The sequence below is a fragment of the Ciconia boyciana genome, chromosome 6 (assembly GCF_034638445.1).
Source record: "Ciconia boyciana chromosome 6, ASM3463844v1, whole genome shotgun sequence".
Classification (NCBI taxonomy): domain Eukaryota; kingdom Metazoa; phylum Chordata; class Aves; order Ciconiiformes; family Ciconiidae; genus Ciconia; species Ciconia boyciana.
In genome coordinates, this window is record NC_132939.1 from 17,336,455 (window position 1) to 17,354,592 (window position 18,138).

At 41.4% G+C, this 18,138-nt stretch overlaps 1 protein-coding gene across 5 annotated transcripts in view; it reads left to right on the forward strand.

The window, feature by feature from the left end:
* Positions 1 to 18,138, forward strand: part of PTPRJ (protein tyrosine phosphatase receptor type J) — an 80,551-nt gene that overhangs the window by 38,092 nt on the left and 24,321 nt on the right. For 4 of the 5 annotated variants that reach the window (XM_072865233.1, XM_072865234.1, XM_072865232.1 and 1 more), the window contains exons 2-5: positions 12,250 to 12,268; positions 13,298 to 13,465; positions 14,239 to 14,505; positions 15,060 to 15,326. In XM_072865233.1, coding sequence (XP_072721334.1) covers positions 12,250 to 12,268; positions 13,298 to 13,465; positions 14,239 to 14,505; positions 15,060 to 15,326 — 721 coding nt within the window. The remainder of the gene's footprint in view (positions 1 to 12,249; positions 12,269 to 13,297; positions 13,466 to 14,238; positions 14,506 to 15,059; positions 15,327 to 18,138) is intronic. The other variant, XM_072865231.1, reaches the window with a different exon arrangement.

An 18,138-nucleotide genomic window follows, 5' to 3' on the forward strand; every position in this document is an offset into this window, starting at 1 on the left:
TTGGTTTAACCCTTGCTGGAAGGTGGGGAAAGAGCACGAGGCCCTTAAGGGAGCAGTTCAGGGAAGGCGGTGTGGAAGTCTGCACAACCACATCAATTAAAAGGTACAAGATAACGAGGTTTTAGCAGCTGGAATATAATTAACTTCCTCTTCACTCTTATCTCTCTCTTCTACCCGCACATTTCATGTAGATGAACAGCCATGTGGCAGGTAGCAAAGGTCAATTATTTATGTCATCTGATACAAGGCTTTGACTTCTGACTCAGCACCCTGACTTTTCATGTATTATTTTAATGTGCTAAACTTTAAAGACCTAAGAAGATCCCACCCAGTAGTGTGGTCCAGAGGGCTTAAGGTTTGCCTAACTCCTGTTTTGTATTGCTGCTTTACAGGTTTTACTGTTGGCAAGCAGCAGTTTATAGATAGTTACAAATATGTATGTTATCCCCCTAATCTGGAGGAAATCTAGCTATTACATGAGGAAATACAGTATAAATGACTTAGTGTTCTGTGACATGCACATAAAATATGATGCAGGCATGGAGGATTTAGTTTCATCTTTGTCTTAATGCTAGTTTAATGTGGGTTTAGTATTTGAGTGGGAAGATGAAGCTTTGTCCCATGTGTACATGGTGAAATGCATCACAGTGATCTGAAGGGTTTCTCCTCAACCCTTCTCCATAGCTCCTGCTCCAAACATACACACATTTATGTGGGTTTTCTGTTCAAACCTTTGGTACTTGTCAGTCTTAAACCTGCAGATGAGAAAGTTTAGAAGTATATTTTTAACAGATCAATCAAAATCCCATTTGTGGCCTAGTTATGTTTTAATGCAGTACTTGAGCATTATTTTTCATAGCCTTACCTGTATTTTACTTTTTTTTAATTAGCAAATAAATAACAGCAGTGATTGTGCTCTAGCTGGTTTTGGGTATGTCCTTGTTTCCTCCCTGAAAATGATAGAGATGTTATACTTTAGCTATTGCAAAGTATAAAAAATTAAGCACTGAATGTCAGGCCAGAAAGAAATGTCTCTGATACGGAAATGTTTTACTATCATTTGTTGTTCTCTTGGTTGGAAATGCTTTGCTACTCTTTATTGTAGGCATCGTTTCATCTTTATCATGTGAAATCCATATAAACCTGTACGTATATAAATCATAAAGTTCTTGTCCTTCTAGGCTTCCAAGGCATTTTGTGGTGGTGCAGGGAAACTGTTTCTATAGTTTAACTTGAGCTTAGAAAGCTTCTAGACAAGAGGTAGTGATATTTTTCAATTTCTGTCTGTGGTTTGTTGAGGACATAAAAGCAAAAGAGAATACATCTAATGTTTCAAAGACATTGAACATATAATCTGGGTGAAATAAAATTAAATCTATTTTTGTGACTTTCAGTCTGAGTCAAAGAATAATTAATTGAAGGAACTGTTTAGGTGTTGTTGAAGATGCAACAAAAATGAAGCAGGAGGATGAGCAGTTGCGATTGATTCTAATACCTGCTACTCTTCTTTCATCCTACCATTTTATATATAAGTATTGAGAGGCTTGTCTAAAATACATTGAGGATATCTGGGGGACATCCCTAGACTTGAATTTCTAACTGTCCCAAATACGCTTTTAAAAAAATAATTTGACAAAATGGGTTAATAACATAGATAGGAAAAAGAGAGATACTGATGTAGCCCTCCCCTACTTGCAATCTCTTCTGCAGTGTTGGTGCCTGACTAGTATTAGTTCTTTTTAATATCTCACTTTTTTTTTGGCCACAGTTGAGGCAATAGTTGCTACTACAGACTCTGTCAAAGTGCTTGGAGAATGGTACTGCATTTGTTGCTGCTCTTTTCTGGTTTTCAATTAGGGGTAACACTGTAAAATGTTGTGGAGGCCTGTGTGACAAAATTATTCTTAATAGTGCACCACTATTTCTAATAAATCTTCAAAATGCTTTTAAAATATTTTGGCAAGGCTATCTGTTAAACAGAAGGCTGCCTGTATTAAAAAAAAATATATATATGTAATGTGCCTTCAGAAACATAACTTTTATAGAGAATTTCTTTTTAAAATCTTGTGTTTTTAAAATCTGCAAGAACAATCATAAAGTGGAAGGTGAATTTCTGGTTGAAATAATTGTGCTTCATCATTAAACTTGCTGGTAGTGGATATTAATTTAATGGTAATACAACCAGTTTGGATGAAATTGGGTAAATTTAAGGAATGTTTGTCTTTCACTTAATTGCTTTTTTTAAAAAGTTATTTTCAGTAATCTTTTATGAAAACTTTGGATTTGTCTATTAAGACCACACAATGGAAAGAGTCATGCTTTTGTATTCTGGTGATACAGGTAGCAGAAAATCCATAATTGTATGGAAATAGAAAAGGCTGTGGGAAGCCATATCAGTAGTATTATTGCTCTAAGCAAACAATGACCAAAATGCTGTAAAAATTGAGTGTTAGTTTTTAAAACTTCCTCTGTTTCTTTTTTCAAGTGATGTACAAGGCTAAGCAAACACTGCACAGTGATACAATATGCAATTTATTTGAAATGAACATGTTTTGAGAATCATAATAAATAATGTAAACATATCTTCCTCTTAAATAGTTGAGTTTGAAATGAACGACTAGCTATTTGATCTGTATCAGCGCTAAGCCAGACATACAGATCAGTAGGAACTCCTTCATGTATCTTGGAAGGAGAAAGAAGCCATGGGTATTATTTTTCTAGAATAAAAAGTTTGCAGCTGGTCAGGCTGCAGTGTCAGTTTGATCTCTGGTTCTGACCCTGCGTCATCCAGCCTTTTTCCACCATAGCTCGTCCTCCCAGATGGCCATGAAGTTGACCTTTGATAGACATGTCTATTGACTGGTGAGAGACAGCCCATGTTGTTGTCAGTGAATAACTTCTCATGCAGCCTTAATGTATTCATAGAGGCGAGTCTGGCGATGGGTGGTGGTGGAGCCAATTCTCATTCCTGTTTCTATTCAGCTTCTGTTCAAAGAGGAGGAAAAGAGAGACTATAGCAGAGCCCTAGATGAACTTACTGGAGCCATACAATGAGATCTTTTGTTCCCTCCCAGGAGTACTACTACATGTTTTGAATGCTTGCAGTCCATTTGTCTTTTGCTACAGTTTAAATTCATTAAAGGATTAAATGAGCTGACAGTTGCAGGCAAACCTCAAGGGTGTCCCCTCAGCCCCATGTTGTTGCATGTGAAAACAGCATATGGGAAAACATTGTTTATTTAATTGAATTGTTTGTGTTTTGTGATAATCTGATCCTTGTAGATCAGTCAGATCTCTGACTTATTTTAGAGTTGGAAAAGGTTTAGCACCACATTTTTTGCTATGAGGCAATTTGCATTTGTTTTGAAGAAGTTGATCAAATGCTACTTTGCTTTTAGGGCCCATCAGAAATGTCGATTCAATACAAAACAGTGCAGCTGAAAATGTGAGATGTAGTAAATAAGCACTATGAAGAAATTCTAAGGTCCAGCCGGTAATTTATTGTATAAAATTACTTCCCTCGTGACAGGTTTGTGATGCTTGAAGATGCACTGAGCCTACCTTAGCCAGCTTGGCATGGTGTCATTAGCTCCCACGATCTGCATCTGAGCCAGCGTTTACACCTACATCCGCACTTCATTCTCTAGCATGGTCAACCTTAGCCTTGTACTTTCCTGAATATGTCAAGTTTTAGGGGAATTTAGGCTTATTTCACTGCTATTAGTCACTCGGGCTGAAGTTTGATGGTTTTATTGGGGCCTCTAGTGGTCTCAAGACTGCATTATTAAACCAGAGCTGCTGTTTGGGGATGGTGAGGAAGGATTGCTTTCCTCCCTCCCTTTGGGTAGATTTACCCAGCTACAGGGCAAGCGCAGTGCCATACAGATAATTTATTTGGATTCTAGTGGAGCATTTTACATGGAGTTAGAACTGAACGTGCTGAAGGAGCATAAATAAATGGTAATAAACAGTAACAGCATGAAGGAGGAGATGAAGGTTAGCCTGAGAGGTCTCCGTGTCGGGCAGTGGTTACAGGCTGGTTTCTCCCAGCTGCACACCTCATTGTTTTTTAAATTAGGAAGTTTTCAGGACCCTGGTAAGGGCAAAAAGATAAACTGTCCTAAGAAAAGTATAGAAGTAAGTCAGGAAACAACAAGCCCTTCATGTACCAGCATCAAGACTGACACAAAAAAAGGATTTTCTGTCTACCAAGACTGTTTTGAGCTCTATGTGAGCAAGCTGAAGGCTTTCACAGGCCATCGTTCTCCTGCCCCCAGACAGCGTGTCAGAGATCAAAAATTTGGTCTTTATTTTCAATATAAATCATCTTTCTTGATATTGTATTTGAGCTTTTGTGTAAGTTTTAAAATCCCTTTACAGCTAGTTTTACTTGGAAAACTCTCAAACCAAATTCAGCTCAATGTTGTTCTCCTTGTAAAGTATCTTTTAACACTTTCCTGAGCAAAGACTGTGTAGAGTCTAAAGTGTCCAGGTCAGGAAAGTGAAATCTACTTGTGGTGAGAGAAACTTGAGAGTCTCAATTGCTCTCAGCTAAGCAGATCTGAAATAGGGCCCTGTCAAGAAATGCCCCTCATTTTCATGGCTGTGCTGCAAAGGCCAGGCGGCTGCTGGCTCTGATGTACGTTTTCCATGTTGCCTGGGTGGCCAACCCTGCTGACTTGGGGACAGTTAGCATTGTGTCACTGCAACAGGAGTCTTTTTTTTTTCCTTCCCTTTCTTCTTTTTTCTTCTTTTTTTCTTTGTATCCTCTTCCAGGGTGTGCCTGAGTAATGACTCAGAGTGAAAAAATAGCACTGTTAGACTACACGCAGGAATGCGCCTTGTTCACATAAAGTAAAGGTTGGTGCTTTCTTAGTTTTGAAGGAAAATGACTGGCAGTGTTAACTGAAAATTCTTATTAAAAGAGGAGGTTTTTTGATTCAGGCATTGCTCATTACACACCCAGCTGCAGTTCCACTGATGTCGGTATGATGTGCAGCTCGAGTAGGATAACAATTTGGGTTTTAGTAAGTAGTTGTTTTAAATATTACTCATTGCCATTGTCAAATAAGCACACTGTTCTCTTTGTAAACTCCTTCAGCAAGATAGTCTCTGAAGAGACATTACATTTAGGACTTCTTGGGTTATGTGAATAACTTAACTCGTTGAAACTTCTCAGCCTTTCTCCAGGATGAAGTTTTGTTGTTGTTTTCTCAGTTGGAAGATTGCAGGATGCTTGGAGGGATGTTCCTGAACTGTGAGGTTGTTTGCAGCACCTACTGCCTGTAGTTCATTAGGATCTGCAGGTTTGGGGGAAACAGAGAAGAACTACTGGGTTGCATGGAAAAGTTTTAAACTGATGTTTGATCTGGAAGCCGTTGGAAAGAAGTCTAATTGGTGCTTCCTAGGATCAGTGGTGAGAGAGCTATCAGTTGTGATGCAGTTGTGTTTGGTGTCCAGGCCTATTGTCAGCCCGTTTCCTACCAAAATCTGTGCTGCTTGGTCTTAGGTATTTCTGTTGCTTGTTTGTTTTGTGTGTGCACAGGTAGATGACTCACTTCCTTGTACCAAGCCACAGGAAAACTTACCCGAGAAATCTTTTCTTGAAGGTAGGACTGAGAAAGGGGAAACATCTAACAGGTACAATTCAAATTAGATCCATTCTATGTTTTTCTCTTTATTTTGGATATATTGCCCAGAAAGCTCCTGATTCCTAGGCTAGCCATCTGAGAAGCAGATACAGGTAAAATTTGGAGAAAAGTCAGGAGAGGAAGAAAGAACTTTCTCCAGTGTGTTTCACCACAAATTTTCATTTGGTGTCTCATCTTGGCTTTCCTACAAGGCTTTGTCTGCCACAACATTTTTAGTTCACTGGAGGTGCTGCACAAACCAGAATCTCCTCATCTGTTTTCATAAAAGCCAGTGGAAAAAATGATATTTGGCCTCTCTTTGGAGAAAAGCTTGCTTCAGGGAAGATAGAATTTAGAAATGTCAGGGGTAAAATATAAATACATGCAAAGTGGAAATAGTCATTCCTCTTTCACATAACTGCATAATAGCTCAAAATAGTCTGTGCACAGTTGTGTAGGGCTGTCAACTGCTTTAGGGTTTTGTATAGCTTCCTAATACAACGTGGTGTCCTAAGAGGGTCCAGCCCTACCCAATTAATAACAAACAGAGCAGCTCATGTTTCTTTCTTCTGCGTTCTGGATCTCCATCTGGTTCCATGCAGTCTCATTAGCGAAGCTGCTCGTTTAGGGTTAAAAGAAGACAAGACTCCAAAGATCTTGGAAAAACTTAGCACACTGCTTCTAAAATTAGAGCTTTTTTCCCCCAAGATAAACCCACTTAAACCAAACATTCTGTGAAATGTGTTTTGTGGATGGGCCGTGAGTGCCTGCCTAAGACACCAGGGGGAAAACATGTGGAGCTGACCCTTGCTGCAGCTTATTTTCAGTTTTTCATTGGAAGTGAATGTGTCATATTATTGAGATCATCTAGAGTTAATTTGAATCAAAAAGCGTGTTGTGGGTTACAGTTAAAATGAATTTAGCAGAGTAAATATACACTGGAAAAGGGAGGAAAAAAAACACAAACAAAAAACCCCAAAACAAACAAACAAAAAAAACCCACCATCAACAAAAAAATAAAACCAAAACCCCAAACTTTAGCACCAAATCGAGAAAGTAATCAGTCTTAAAGGAAACTATATAACGTAGTTAAATGTTAGCTTCTGACTTAGCCTCCTGTTGACCATTTCCTCCTTCAAGTAGCCAGGACCTCATACAGGAGGGCCAAGTATTCACAAATGCCACTGAAAACTGATAACTGAACTGTTAGCATAGCTTGGAGTGAATCTACAGCACACAGGCTTAATCTACATTGTCTTTTTTCTTTTCATGCACAGGGGAAAACGCTTGCTTTTCTTGGCTTGGCATATCTTTAATTGTGTATGAATTTCTATGCATTTTACAATAGTACAACAGTATAACAGTTTTTGCTTAAAAGTTGTCTGCTTAAGTGCAGAAAAATGCTTTGCAGTTGGAGAGTTATGACGTTTTAGGAAGAAATTAGAAAACAAGGCAAAATATTATACAAGTATATTTTAGCTCATTTTCCAGTATGATATTTTTTCACCCCAAAACCCAAAAATTGCCAAAGTAAGGCATGTTACTTGAACTGGGTTCATATAGGTTTAGGCACATAGTTCCATGCCCCAGTTCAGGTGATCTCATTTTTCTTGCCTGGTGCTGTAAGCCTGCAAACTTCATTAATTTGGATATAATGTGGAAATTAATGAAGTGAAGCAGCCATGAGATGGGTTGCAAGAGACAGAAACTTTACATCTTTCCAAACCTCATCCTGTCTCTGAGACTGTTGTCTCCTACAGGAAGGTGTCACTCCTTGCTGATTTAGACTTTACACTCCCAGTGAAGTGGGAAGATGTCCCCAGCTGGGATAGCAGTCAATGCCTTACAAATCCTAGAAAATCAGCAACTATTGCAAAGCTGTGTCAATCAGCCTGTGGATGCAATACCTGGGCAATCCCAATTCTGTTATTGTGGGGCTTCCTAGTGTCATTCCAGGGTTTAATTTTCACTTACTTTGTGTGACCTTGAATAAAACCTTTCTGTGGGATTACTTTCTGAATAAACCTATGCCAAGTATGAAGCATCAGAGGTGACACAGCAGTCTGCAAGTGGCCAAGTTACTGCATCTTTGCTGGTTAATGTTTGTTGGCTGAGCAGCGATGACTGATAATGTCAGCAAAGCAAAGCCTGGAGTCTTAAAACCATCATAATGGCTGCAGTGTGGTGGCTTGCCCTAAAGCCCATAGTTATGGATGTGGGACAACTAATGGTAGGTGGGCATAGCAGGAAAACAAAAGGAAGCAAGACCAGGATTACTGGGACAGTGATCTTAATTATGCTGTTGGTTTTGTGAAAGGGTGTTGAGAAAGAATTTGGAGACCACTGTGATAGCTTGGTGGTATTTTTGTGGAGCTCTTCCAAACCTGAGAGGATGGGTGGGTGGAGAAGGTAAGATCTGAAGGTACACATGTGAAAGATCGTTAGCTTTGAGAGGGGTGTGATTAATTTCCTGGCTTTTTGCATCTGAGTCACAAGGCACACACTGGTGAGCACAAAAGAAATAGTAAGCAGCAGGCTCAAGTAGTGTTCTCGGAAAGGATTTGTGGCTAAGAGGGTTTTTTTGGTTAGGATTTTTTGGTTTGCTCACTTTGACTGTTTAGCCAGTGTCTTAGCCTTGTATTTACATGAACCAAACCACGTTGTTTGTTTTGGAAACTGGAGCACGCCAGGCAGGTGGGCTGCTGTGGACAAGGGTTTTCCTCCTGGTGCAGGAACCCTAACGTCGTTAGAGGGTACAGTTTGGCAGCAGAGCCAAGCTGATCTAAAGTCTTGCGGCCAGCAGAAGGGGAGGCACTACTGTCTTCCCCACTGCTGACCGGCTCCCGTGGCTCCCCTGATGCATGGGTACAGCAGGCACATTTTAAATCCTGCTCCTGCAAATATCTTAGACTAAGTCTTATCAAATATCAGTGGAACTTGGGCTTCTCAGTCACTTAGTATTTTTGAAGATGTTTTCCTGTAGCACATCTTATCTCTTCCTCAATAAGATTACCTGTGAGACTAATAATAATAATAATTCCTCAATTAGGTGACCCACTGTATACCTGAGGAGGATGGAGCTGAATCCTGCATCTATTACACACCACCAACTCCTGGTCGATAATAAACTGCACACATAAGGAGCACAGGACAGACCTTGTGTGAGTGCAGATGAATTATTCAGTCCTCTGGAATGTGCAGCCTTTGATCAGGCTTGAAATGTGGCTATGTGACACATGAAAAGATTAATTTGCCATAGCTGATGACAGTGATGAGTGTGTGTATACACATCTCTCCTGTTGTTCAGTTGAAATGTTCAGTGTTTTGCGTTTTGTGGCCTCTTCTTGATCTGTTGAGTATTTTCTTGGGGTGGGATGTTCCACCCGTACTCCAAGTTCCCGTTTTTTTATTAAAAAAATACCCAACTCTACACATGAATAATACGGACTCATGTCATTGAAAAGAAAAGTGAAAATAGCAGGGCTCCTGATCTATTAGATGGAACACAAGGAGAATCAGGTGTTCAGCACCGATATCCTCTGAAATAATAAGCAAATGTTTTGTGTAAATAGCATCTCAGTAAGTAATAACATAAGGCCGGAGAACAGCTCAGTTCATGGCTTGTGCTGAAACATAGCACGGAATGACCGAGTCAGGCAGGCTGACACTTGGGAATGGGATCATTTGTTTTGTATGGTTTTGTGTTTCAGAAGGAGGCCTGCCTGCTGCCGGCGGGATGTGGGTTTTTTTGAATTTGGTTTGCACATAGGGTTCTGGAAAGTGAGAGGGGTATTGTGAGGGGGTAGTGCGAAAGTGTGTGATAAACAAAAGCAAGTAAAATGATGGGAAGCTGTTCATTCATCACGTGACAGGAGTTTTTGCATAACTTTCCTTTCGTTGTTTGAGCATCATTAACAAAACCCACACGTGACGGTACAACCAAGTTTCTAGCAGCTTGGTAATAGTTTGCTGTTAGATCAGATGGCTGTAGCTGGAGGTAAAACAGGAATCAACATGCTGCTTGTTTGAGCTGGCAGGGAAGAAATGGGGAGGTGAGAAGCAGGCGTGCAGGGGACTTGGTAGTGGCATACTTGTTTCTCAGTCATACGATGTCTGTTGTTCCTGTTGCTCAGGAAAGATGCTGTGCCCCTGAACTCAAAATGTGGGGAGAAGGAGATGAGAAACTTTGTCATCTTCAGGCAGTTTTACAGAAGAGAAAGTAACTGAAGGACAGGCTGTGAATGATGTCAGGCTTTTGCTGTTTTGTCTGTAGGGCTGCAGAAATCACTGACTTACTCAGTCCTGTGGCATTTCTTGTTGGTTTTGTTCTTTTTTGTGATTTTCCTTTCTCATTAAACATAGCATCTTTTTGACTTTGCTTTTAGATTGCCCTGCTTTTCAGGTAATGTCACCTGTTGTTCACCATTCAGCAGCTGTTTCCACATAGCTTAGCACTTCTGCTCTGAACACTGCACAGTAGTGTTTTCCTGCCTTAAGAGTGGCTTTTTCCTTTGTAGTCTCTTCTTCCTTGGCCACTTATTTGTGAAAGAATACAGAAGGGCTCTTGACCTGAGTGCAGATGAACATTTCCTCACTTCCTAATAGCCTTGCAGTTTGTCTAGGCTCTCAAATATTAAGAAAGGTTGAGGAAGAGCCTAACACTTGTACATAGGACATCTGTCTCCCAAGTAATGTCCTTTGTGTCCTGAGTTGTCAGTAGGCCTGTGCTAGAGAAGACCAGGTGTTAGTTCTTTGACGCTTACAAGTGCTCTTTTGCCTAGGAAGCGTACCCAAACTCTTCTTGCTGTGGCACAGAGATCATCGCAGGCTGGAAGGGGGTCTCTCCACTTGAAGCTTGCTTCTGCTGCATTTCTGGAGGGGTTGCAAAGCTGGAGGGGTTGCTTCTAGTGTTGCTTTTAGACAGCTGGCCTGCCTCATCTTTGTGGAGAGTGCTTTTTGTAGTCTCTCATATGGACAACAAGATGATTTAATGGTATCTTCTGACTACTTTTTGAGGGTATGTCTGCTTGGGCCCATGACGGTGATGCGGGGAGCTACTGCTGATGGAGCTACTTGTGGCACCAGCAATGTGAGAGCTGGGGGGTGAGCGATTTGGGATTCAAGCTCCGCATTGGGTTGTTGTGATATAGCTGCTTATTTTGGGTTAGCTCGTGGAATTGCAGAAACAGCTAAGAAACTGTCTAAGAAAACAGGGTGGAAAGAGAAAACGAGACAATTTCAAGTGCTTTAGATAAATGCGTCAACCTCTGCAGTCAGCAGGCTTGGTGCTTTGTGTGGGTAAGGCACCATCTGGCATAAAGCTGAGCTGGATTTTCTAGGAGCAATACAGTATAGGGTCCACCAAAGGACTAACCCTTCTGCAGGTGATGTTAGAGCAGCCAGGGCTGGAGACTGCCTCTGCCTGCACCCACCGTGATGCCAAAAACAGACCGAGAGGTGCATGGGCAGAAACGTCCCACGCCCGCAAGCCTCCCTGGCACAAGGCACTGTGACCTGTGGATCTCCAGTGCCATCCTGGAGACCTGCCTGTCTGTGGGACACATATCTCTACATCCTTGTTTTTGCCTTGTTGTGTGTAGCTTTGCAAGGTGAATAGTTGTATTTAATCCCTGATGCAATTGCTTAAGTAATCTGTTTGTTACATGACAAAAGTGGCTGCTGCAGTTGGTTGGCATCAGCTGGCTACTAGAGTCTCAGGAAATCACAGTTTTCCTCTCGAGCGTCTGCAGACCTCAGTCTGGGGCTTTTACTTCACTCCTTTAGAAGCATTTTGTGCTGCCACCTGGAGGAAGATGAACAAAACAATTTACAGGACAGTTTGCACGCTAACAGGAAGGGAAATGGCTTATTCGGAAGTAAAAGCTTGAAAGACTAAAAAACGTTTTCAAAGCAAAATTCTGGTGTGCTTGTCAGTATTACTAGTAGAGTAGTCTCAGATTGCGGTTAAATGGCAAATGCTGAGACTTTATGGATATGTACACATAGAAACTAGATTTCAGAATATATACTAAGTGTTTTGACTTTGACCACACTGAGTTTGTTTCAGAAAATGCAAAATATTCTTTTGTGAGAAGTAATAATAAAATTTATACAGCAATAGGATGAAAGGAAAAATGTTATGGATAAAAAAGACCTAATTAGCATCTGCTGCTTTTTGTGGGATGGTGTCGAAGGTACTAACTAAAGTGTCTTTTGACTACAATCTTGTAGGTTTTGTTTTTAAATTTATATGTGCAAAATAATCGGCATATGTTATGCAAGCTGTTTCTGTGACAAAATAAACTGTTCAGGCTAAAAAAAAAAGTGGTAACATTTTGCCAGCATGTTTGTGTTTTTTTCTCTGATAGTTTGGTATACTTTTGGTGTTATTTTTATGTCAGTAGATTTTTAGGTATCTCTTTTGCAGGTTGAAAAGTCTGGAGCACAACAATAGTTTTTTGGGTAGTTGTTTTTGTTGGAGTTTTGGTTTTGGTTGGGTTTTTGTTTGTTTGTTTTAACTGGTCCTTCCCCATGTGTTAATTAAACCAGTCCTTATTTTATTTGAGCTTCCAGTAGTTTTAACGTTTTAATTTCTTTTTTGTTTTGTTTTGTTTTCCAGGTCAGATGTACAATTGCTTGTAAGTATCATTCTGTACTCAATTATATTTTTTAATATACCTCTCATTATCATAATTTCTTTTAAGAAAGATTGAACAGTATCAGCTAAGTATTTAAAAAAAAAACTTCCTGAAAAGAATTTTTAGAAATAGCATTCAAAAATGTAAACTTGCTCATTTTAGTGACTGTAATTCCTGCAGTGCGTTTAAGGATATTTGAAGATACAAATGTGCACTTTAATCCCCTTGCTTTTCAGTTTGTAAAGAGTTCTGGTAAAACGAAGTACAGATATAACATGCTTAGGAAGATTGGAAAATATACTTAAAGGCAATACAAAACAAACAAACCCCAAAACACAGACAGACGCCCAAAGTGATGCTTTAAGAATTTTTCTGAAGTGAGTATAGCAACTGCTGTACTTGCCAAGATGACAAGTTTTCATGTGGCAAAAATTTCCAGAAGTACTTGCAGATGAGTTCTACCTTAATACTGAACGTCATACTTGCATGAGTTAGCCTTTAAATTTTAGGGCCTGAATCAATTCTCTCCACACTTTGAGCTGTGTTTATCAACCTAAAGTTGTTCCCTGTAGGTATACTATGTCTCTTCCTTACTTGTGGGAACAAACTGTGTGAATATGAGAACTGTTTTGCTCGTACACTGAGGGGAAGAGACAAAATTGCTATGCCAGGTTAAGTAAAGCAGCTAGCTTCTGATAATACGTGAGAAAAATACACACGCAGAATGTGGCTGCAACTTTGTTCCGTTCTTTTCAAACAAAACTGCGCTGAAAAAAAGAGCAGATCATGCTAGCTTTCATCCAAACCGTGAGTCAGTGAATGACTGAAATAATGTGGCAATCTCTTAATCTAAATCAAGTCATCTGACAGAAGTTAAAAAGGGTAAAACCAGGAAATGTGCAGTGAAATCTTTGTAGGAGAACAAACTGGGAAAACAGAAGTGACTGCAGGCCTTTGCGCGATCTAAAAATGACTATGCTTTTGCAAATGGGAAACTCAGAAGATACTTATTGCTTTGTATTCTTTCAGGCACCGAGGACTGCAGTTCAAAAAATGTAACTGCAGAAACAGGAACCAGTAGTAATGATAATTTATCAGTAAACTCTACAAATGGGAACAAAACCTATGGAGGTGGAAAATCATCCAGGGATGTGCCGCTATCTGACAGCACAATAAGTGATCAGAACAATGTAACACGTAAGTGGTTTGGAATGTGACTGGGATATGAATCTTCAGGGTGTTTTTTGCTTTTATACTGTGTTAGCATTTTAAGCCCAAACTCTAGTCCAGAGTACGAAGAGCATGCACAGGGGTGTGGATCCAACTGCTTTACTGGAGTAGAGAATGGGCCAAAGCAATGTATCTGCACAGCTGACTGGGAGTGCAGTTTAACACTGTGATTGCTGCATGGCCTTGAAATAGTTTTATCACTGTTAGACTTGGGCTCAGTTCCCTGCTAATTATGGCTTTTTAGGTTACAGCTGCAACAGTTCAAACATACTGTGACATAGAGATTTGAAATACATATGTAGCAACGTATAGCTGAAGTACTCTACCTAGTATAGAAGTTATGTGTCTAGAGGAGAGCTGTGTAAATCTTGCAGCTAGAAAGGCTCTTCTGTTTGCGATAGCCAGCTTAGGAAAAAAATAACAGCAGGTTGTGTGTTCCAGTTTTTTTCAGCACCCTGCATGAAGTTGACAGCTGAGGCAGGATGGTAATCACTGCTGCACCTAGGCAGTTTTACTCCTTGAGATGAAGTGAATTCAGGAGTTAGAAAAAGAGTAGATTGCAGAGCTAGCAAGTGTGCCTTGCAACATATAAGGATGGCTTGATTATTTTCCCAGGATGTTTACTGTTTTACAGATACCTGTTTGGGTAGGGCAGGGAGAAGAGTGCTTTATGGGTTTGTCAGCAAATATTCCTGCAGGTTAAAAGATTTTTTTTTTTTTTCCCCCCTTGCCTTTCACAGAGCCCAGGCCAGTTCTTGATCTCAAGGCAGAGTATGTCGGTGTGACTCATGTCAGCTTAACATGGGCAGTGAACAACAATGCTTCGAACTCCTACACATACAGGATAGAGGTTCTAAGCAGTGCCTCTGTTAGGAACCTGACATCCAATGTCACCAAAGCCACAATTACAGAGTTAATCCCTGGGACATTGTATAATTTCACAGTATTTGTGGTAGTGAACGATAATGAGACAGAAGAGGAAGAACTGTCCATAAGCCTGTATACAAGTAAGTCACAGTTACTTGCAGCCCTGTTTCTGGTGGACTGTATTTTGCTGTGCAGCTCAGGGCTCTACCTATGTATGTGAGAATTATAATTCGATACTGTTGTATACAGACATGACATTTTAGTCCTGGAGCCTGATCTGTGCTATGTGCAAAGGATAGGATGATAGTGTGCAGCGGAAACACAAACACATGTTTTTGTTTTGTTTATCTTCCTTCCCCTCCATCCTCATCTCTTTCCTGCCTATGTCTCTAGATTCCCAAGGGAAGTCCTGGGAGCACTGGCACAGCAGTGGACACGGTGGACCTGTGCTTCTGCTTTGGAGTGTCAAAGGGAGATGAATCTCACTCAGAATGACTTTTCTTCAGGTTTTCCTTAGCTGCCCTTTGATGCAAAAGCCTCCATGAGCGTCTGGTGATGTTGTCGGGGTGCTCCTGCACTCTGAACGATGAGTGGTGTGAAGAGAGTGAAGTAGTGGCGTGCCTGTGTTTCTTCTGTCCATGTATGTGAGCAGATGTTCTTGCAGGTTGACAGCTTGTTGTCTTTGCTTCCACAGAGCCCAGCCCAGTTCTTGATCTCAAGGCAGAATATGTCGGTGTGACTTCTGTCAACTTAACATGGGCGGTGAACAACACTATTTCCAGCTCCTACACATACAGGATAGAGGTTGTAAATGATACCTCTATTAGGAACCTGACGTCCAATGTCACCAAAGTCGAAATTACTGAATTAATCCCTGGGACGATGTACAATTTCACAGTATTTGGAGTAGCAGCTGGTGGTCAGACGGAAGGAGAAGGGGTGTCCATAAGCCTTTATACAAGTAAGTCACAGTTTCTTGCAGCCCTGTTCTGGTGGGCAGCACAGGATTCTGCCTACCTGCCTGAGGGCTGAAATATAAAACTATTGTTTATAGACGTGATGTTTTAATCCTGGAGCCTAATCTGGGCTGTCTACTAAGCATGGGGTCTTAATGTGTAGACGAGACACATCCCTGCTTTAAAAAAAACAAAGCAAAACCATCCAAACAAAACCCACCTTCTTTCCTCTCCATCCTCATCTCCTCATATCCCCTCATATGGGAGATAACTTCTTGTCACAAGTACTCAGTGAGCCAACTAGGAAAGATGTCCCCTTAGACTTGCTGTTTGTGAATAGAGAAGGACTCATGCAGGATGTGGCTGTCTTGGCCACAGTGATCACGAAATGGTTGAGTTTAAAATTTTCAGTGTAATAAGAAAAAAAGATAGCAGAGTTGCTACCCTGGACTTCAAGAGAGCAAACTTTAAGCTATTCAGGGAGCTACTTAGCAGAGTACCCTGGGAATCTGCTTTTGAGGGCTTAAGGGTCCACGAGTGCTGGTGACTTTTTAAGAACCACCTTTAGAAGTACAAGAGCAGGCAATTCTGCTGTGTCAAAAGTCAAGCAAGCGGGGCAGAAGGCCAGCTTGGTTGAACAGGGAAATCCCTGTGGAGCTCAAGCGGAAAGACAAAAAAGAAATTGTATGATCTGTGGAAGCAAGGTCAGGCTTTGCAGGAAGGTTACAGAGCCATGGTTCGTATATGTAGGGAGAAGACATGAAAGGCCAAAGCTCGATTAGAGTTGAAACTGGCCAGTGTTATGTCAGACAAGAAAAAAACTTTATGTATGTTAATAGCAAGAGGAGGTCTAAAGAGAACATCGGACCGATACTTGTTGAAGATGATCACCTGACTAATAAGGATGAAGAAAAAGCGGAGGCATTCAATGGCTTTTTTTTTTCCTCAGTCTTTAATACTACAGATAGACTTTGGACTGCCCAGTCCCCTGAGTCAGAGGACCATGAGTGCGGGAAAAGTGACTTCCCATTTGTGTACACTGAAATTGTAAGAGACCAGCTGTATCAGCTTAATGTTCTCGAGTCCGTGGTGCCTGATGGGATTCATCCCAGAGTACTGAAGGAGCTAGCAGATGTTATGGCAGAAACCCTCTCAATCATCTACCAAAGGTCTTGGGACTCTGGGGAGGTCCCTGCTGACTGGAAACTAGCCAATGTTATTCCAGTTTACAAGAAGGGCATGAGGGAGGACCCAGGAAACTACAGACCTTTTAGACTAACCTCCGTTCCTGGAAAAATTATGGAGAAGATCATACTGGGTACTATTGAAAGGCATTTAAAGAATAATGCAGTCATCAGGCACAGTCAATGTGGGTTCACAAAGGGAAAGTCCTGTTTAACTAATGTGCTGTCCTTCTATGATAAGGTCACCCACCTAGTGGATGAAGGGAAGGCGGTGGATGTGTTTTTTCTGAATTTTAGTAAGGCTTTTGATACTGTCCCTCACAGCATCCTTCTGGACAAGTTGTCCAACTGTGGGATGAGCAGGTTCACAGTGCAGTGTGCTGGGTGAAGAACTGGCTGAAGGGCAGAGCTCAAAGGGTTGCAGTGAATGGGGCTACATTTGGCTAGTGACTGGTCACCCAGCAGTATTCCTCAGGGCTCAATTCTAGGGCCATTCCTGTTCAATATATTTATCAATGATCTGGATGCAGGAGTTGAATGCGCCATTAGCAAGTTTGCTGATGATGCCAAACTGGGAGGTGGTGTTGACTCTCTTGAGGGACAAGAGGCCTTGCAGAGGGATCTAGATAGATTGGAGCATTGGGCAATGATTAATGGCATGAAATTTAACAAGTCCAAATGCCGGATTCTCCACGTGAGACAGAGTAACGCCAGGCACAAGTCTAAATTGGGAGAGGAGTGGCTGGAGAGCAGCCTTGCAGAAAGGGACCTGGGGGTGCTGGTCAACAGCAGGCTCAATATGAGTCAGCAGTGTGCCCTGGCAGCCAAGAGGGCAAACCTCATCTTGGGGTGCATCAAACACAGTATAACCAGCTGGTCAAAAGAGGTGATTATCCCACTGTATTCAGTGCTAGTGCGGCCTCACCTTGACTATTGTGTGCAGCTCTGGGCCCCACAATTTAAGAAGGATGTTAAAGTACTTGAATGTGTTCAGAAGAGGGCAACAAAGCTGGTGAAAGGGCTGGAAGGAATGTCCTATGAGGAGTGGCTAAGGACACTGGGTTTGTCTAGTTTGGAGAAAAGGAGGCTGAGTGGCAACCTCATTGCTCTCTACAGCTTCCTGAGGAGGGGAAGTGGAGAGGGAGGTGCTGATCTCTTCTCGCCGGGATCCAGTGCCAGGACTCGCGGGAATGGTTCAAAGCTGCACCAGGGGAGGTTTAGACTGGACATTAGGAAGCATTTCTTTACTGAGAGGGTGGTCAAACACTGCAACAAGCTTCCTAGAGAGGTGGTCAATGCCCCAAGCCTGTCAGTGTTTAAGAGGCGTTTGGAGAATGCCCTCAATAACATGCTTTAACTTTTGGTCAGCCCTGAAGTGGTCAGGCAGTTGGACTAGATGATCGTTTTAGGTCCCTTCCAACTGAAATTACGCTATTCTGTGCTATTCTCTTTCCTGCCTACCTCTATAGATTCCCAAAGGAAGCCCTGGGAGTGCTGTCGGAGTGATGACCTGTGCTTCTGCTTTGGAGTGTCAAAGGGAGATGAATCTCACTCAGAATGACTTTTCTTCAGGTTTTCCTTAGCTGCCCTTTGATGCAAAAGCCTCCATGAGCATCTGGTGATGTTGTCGGGG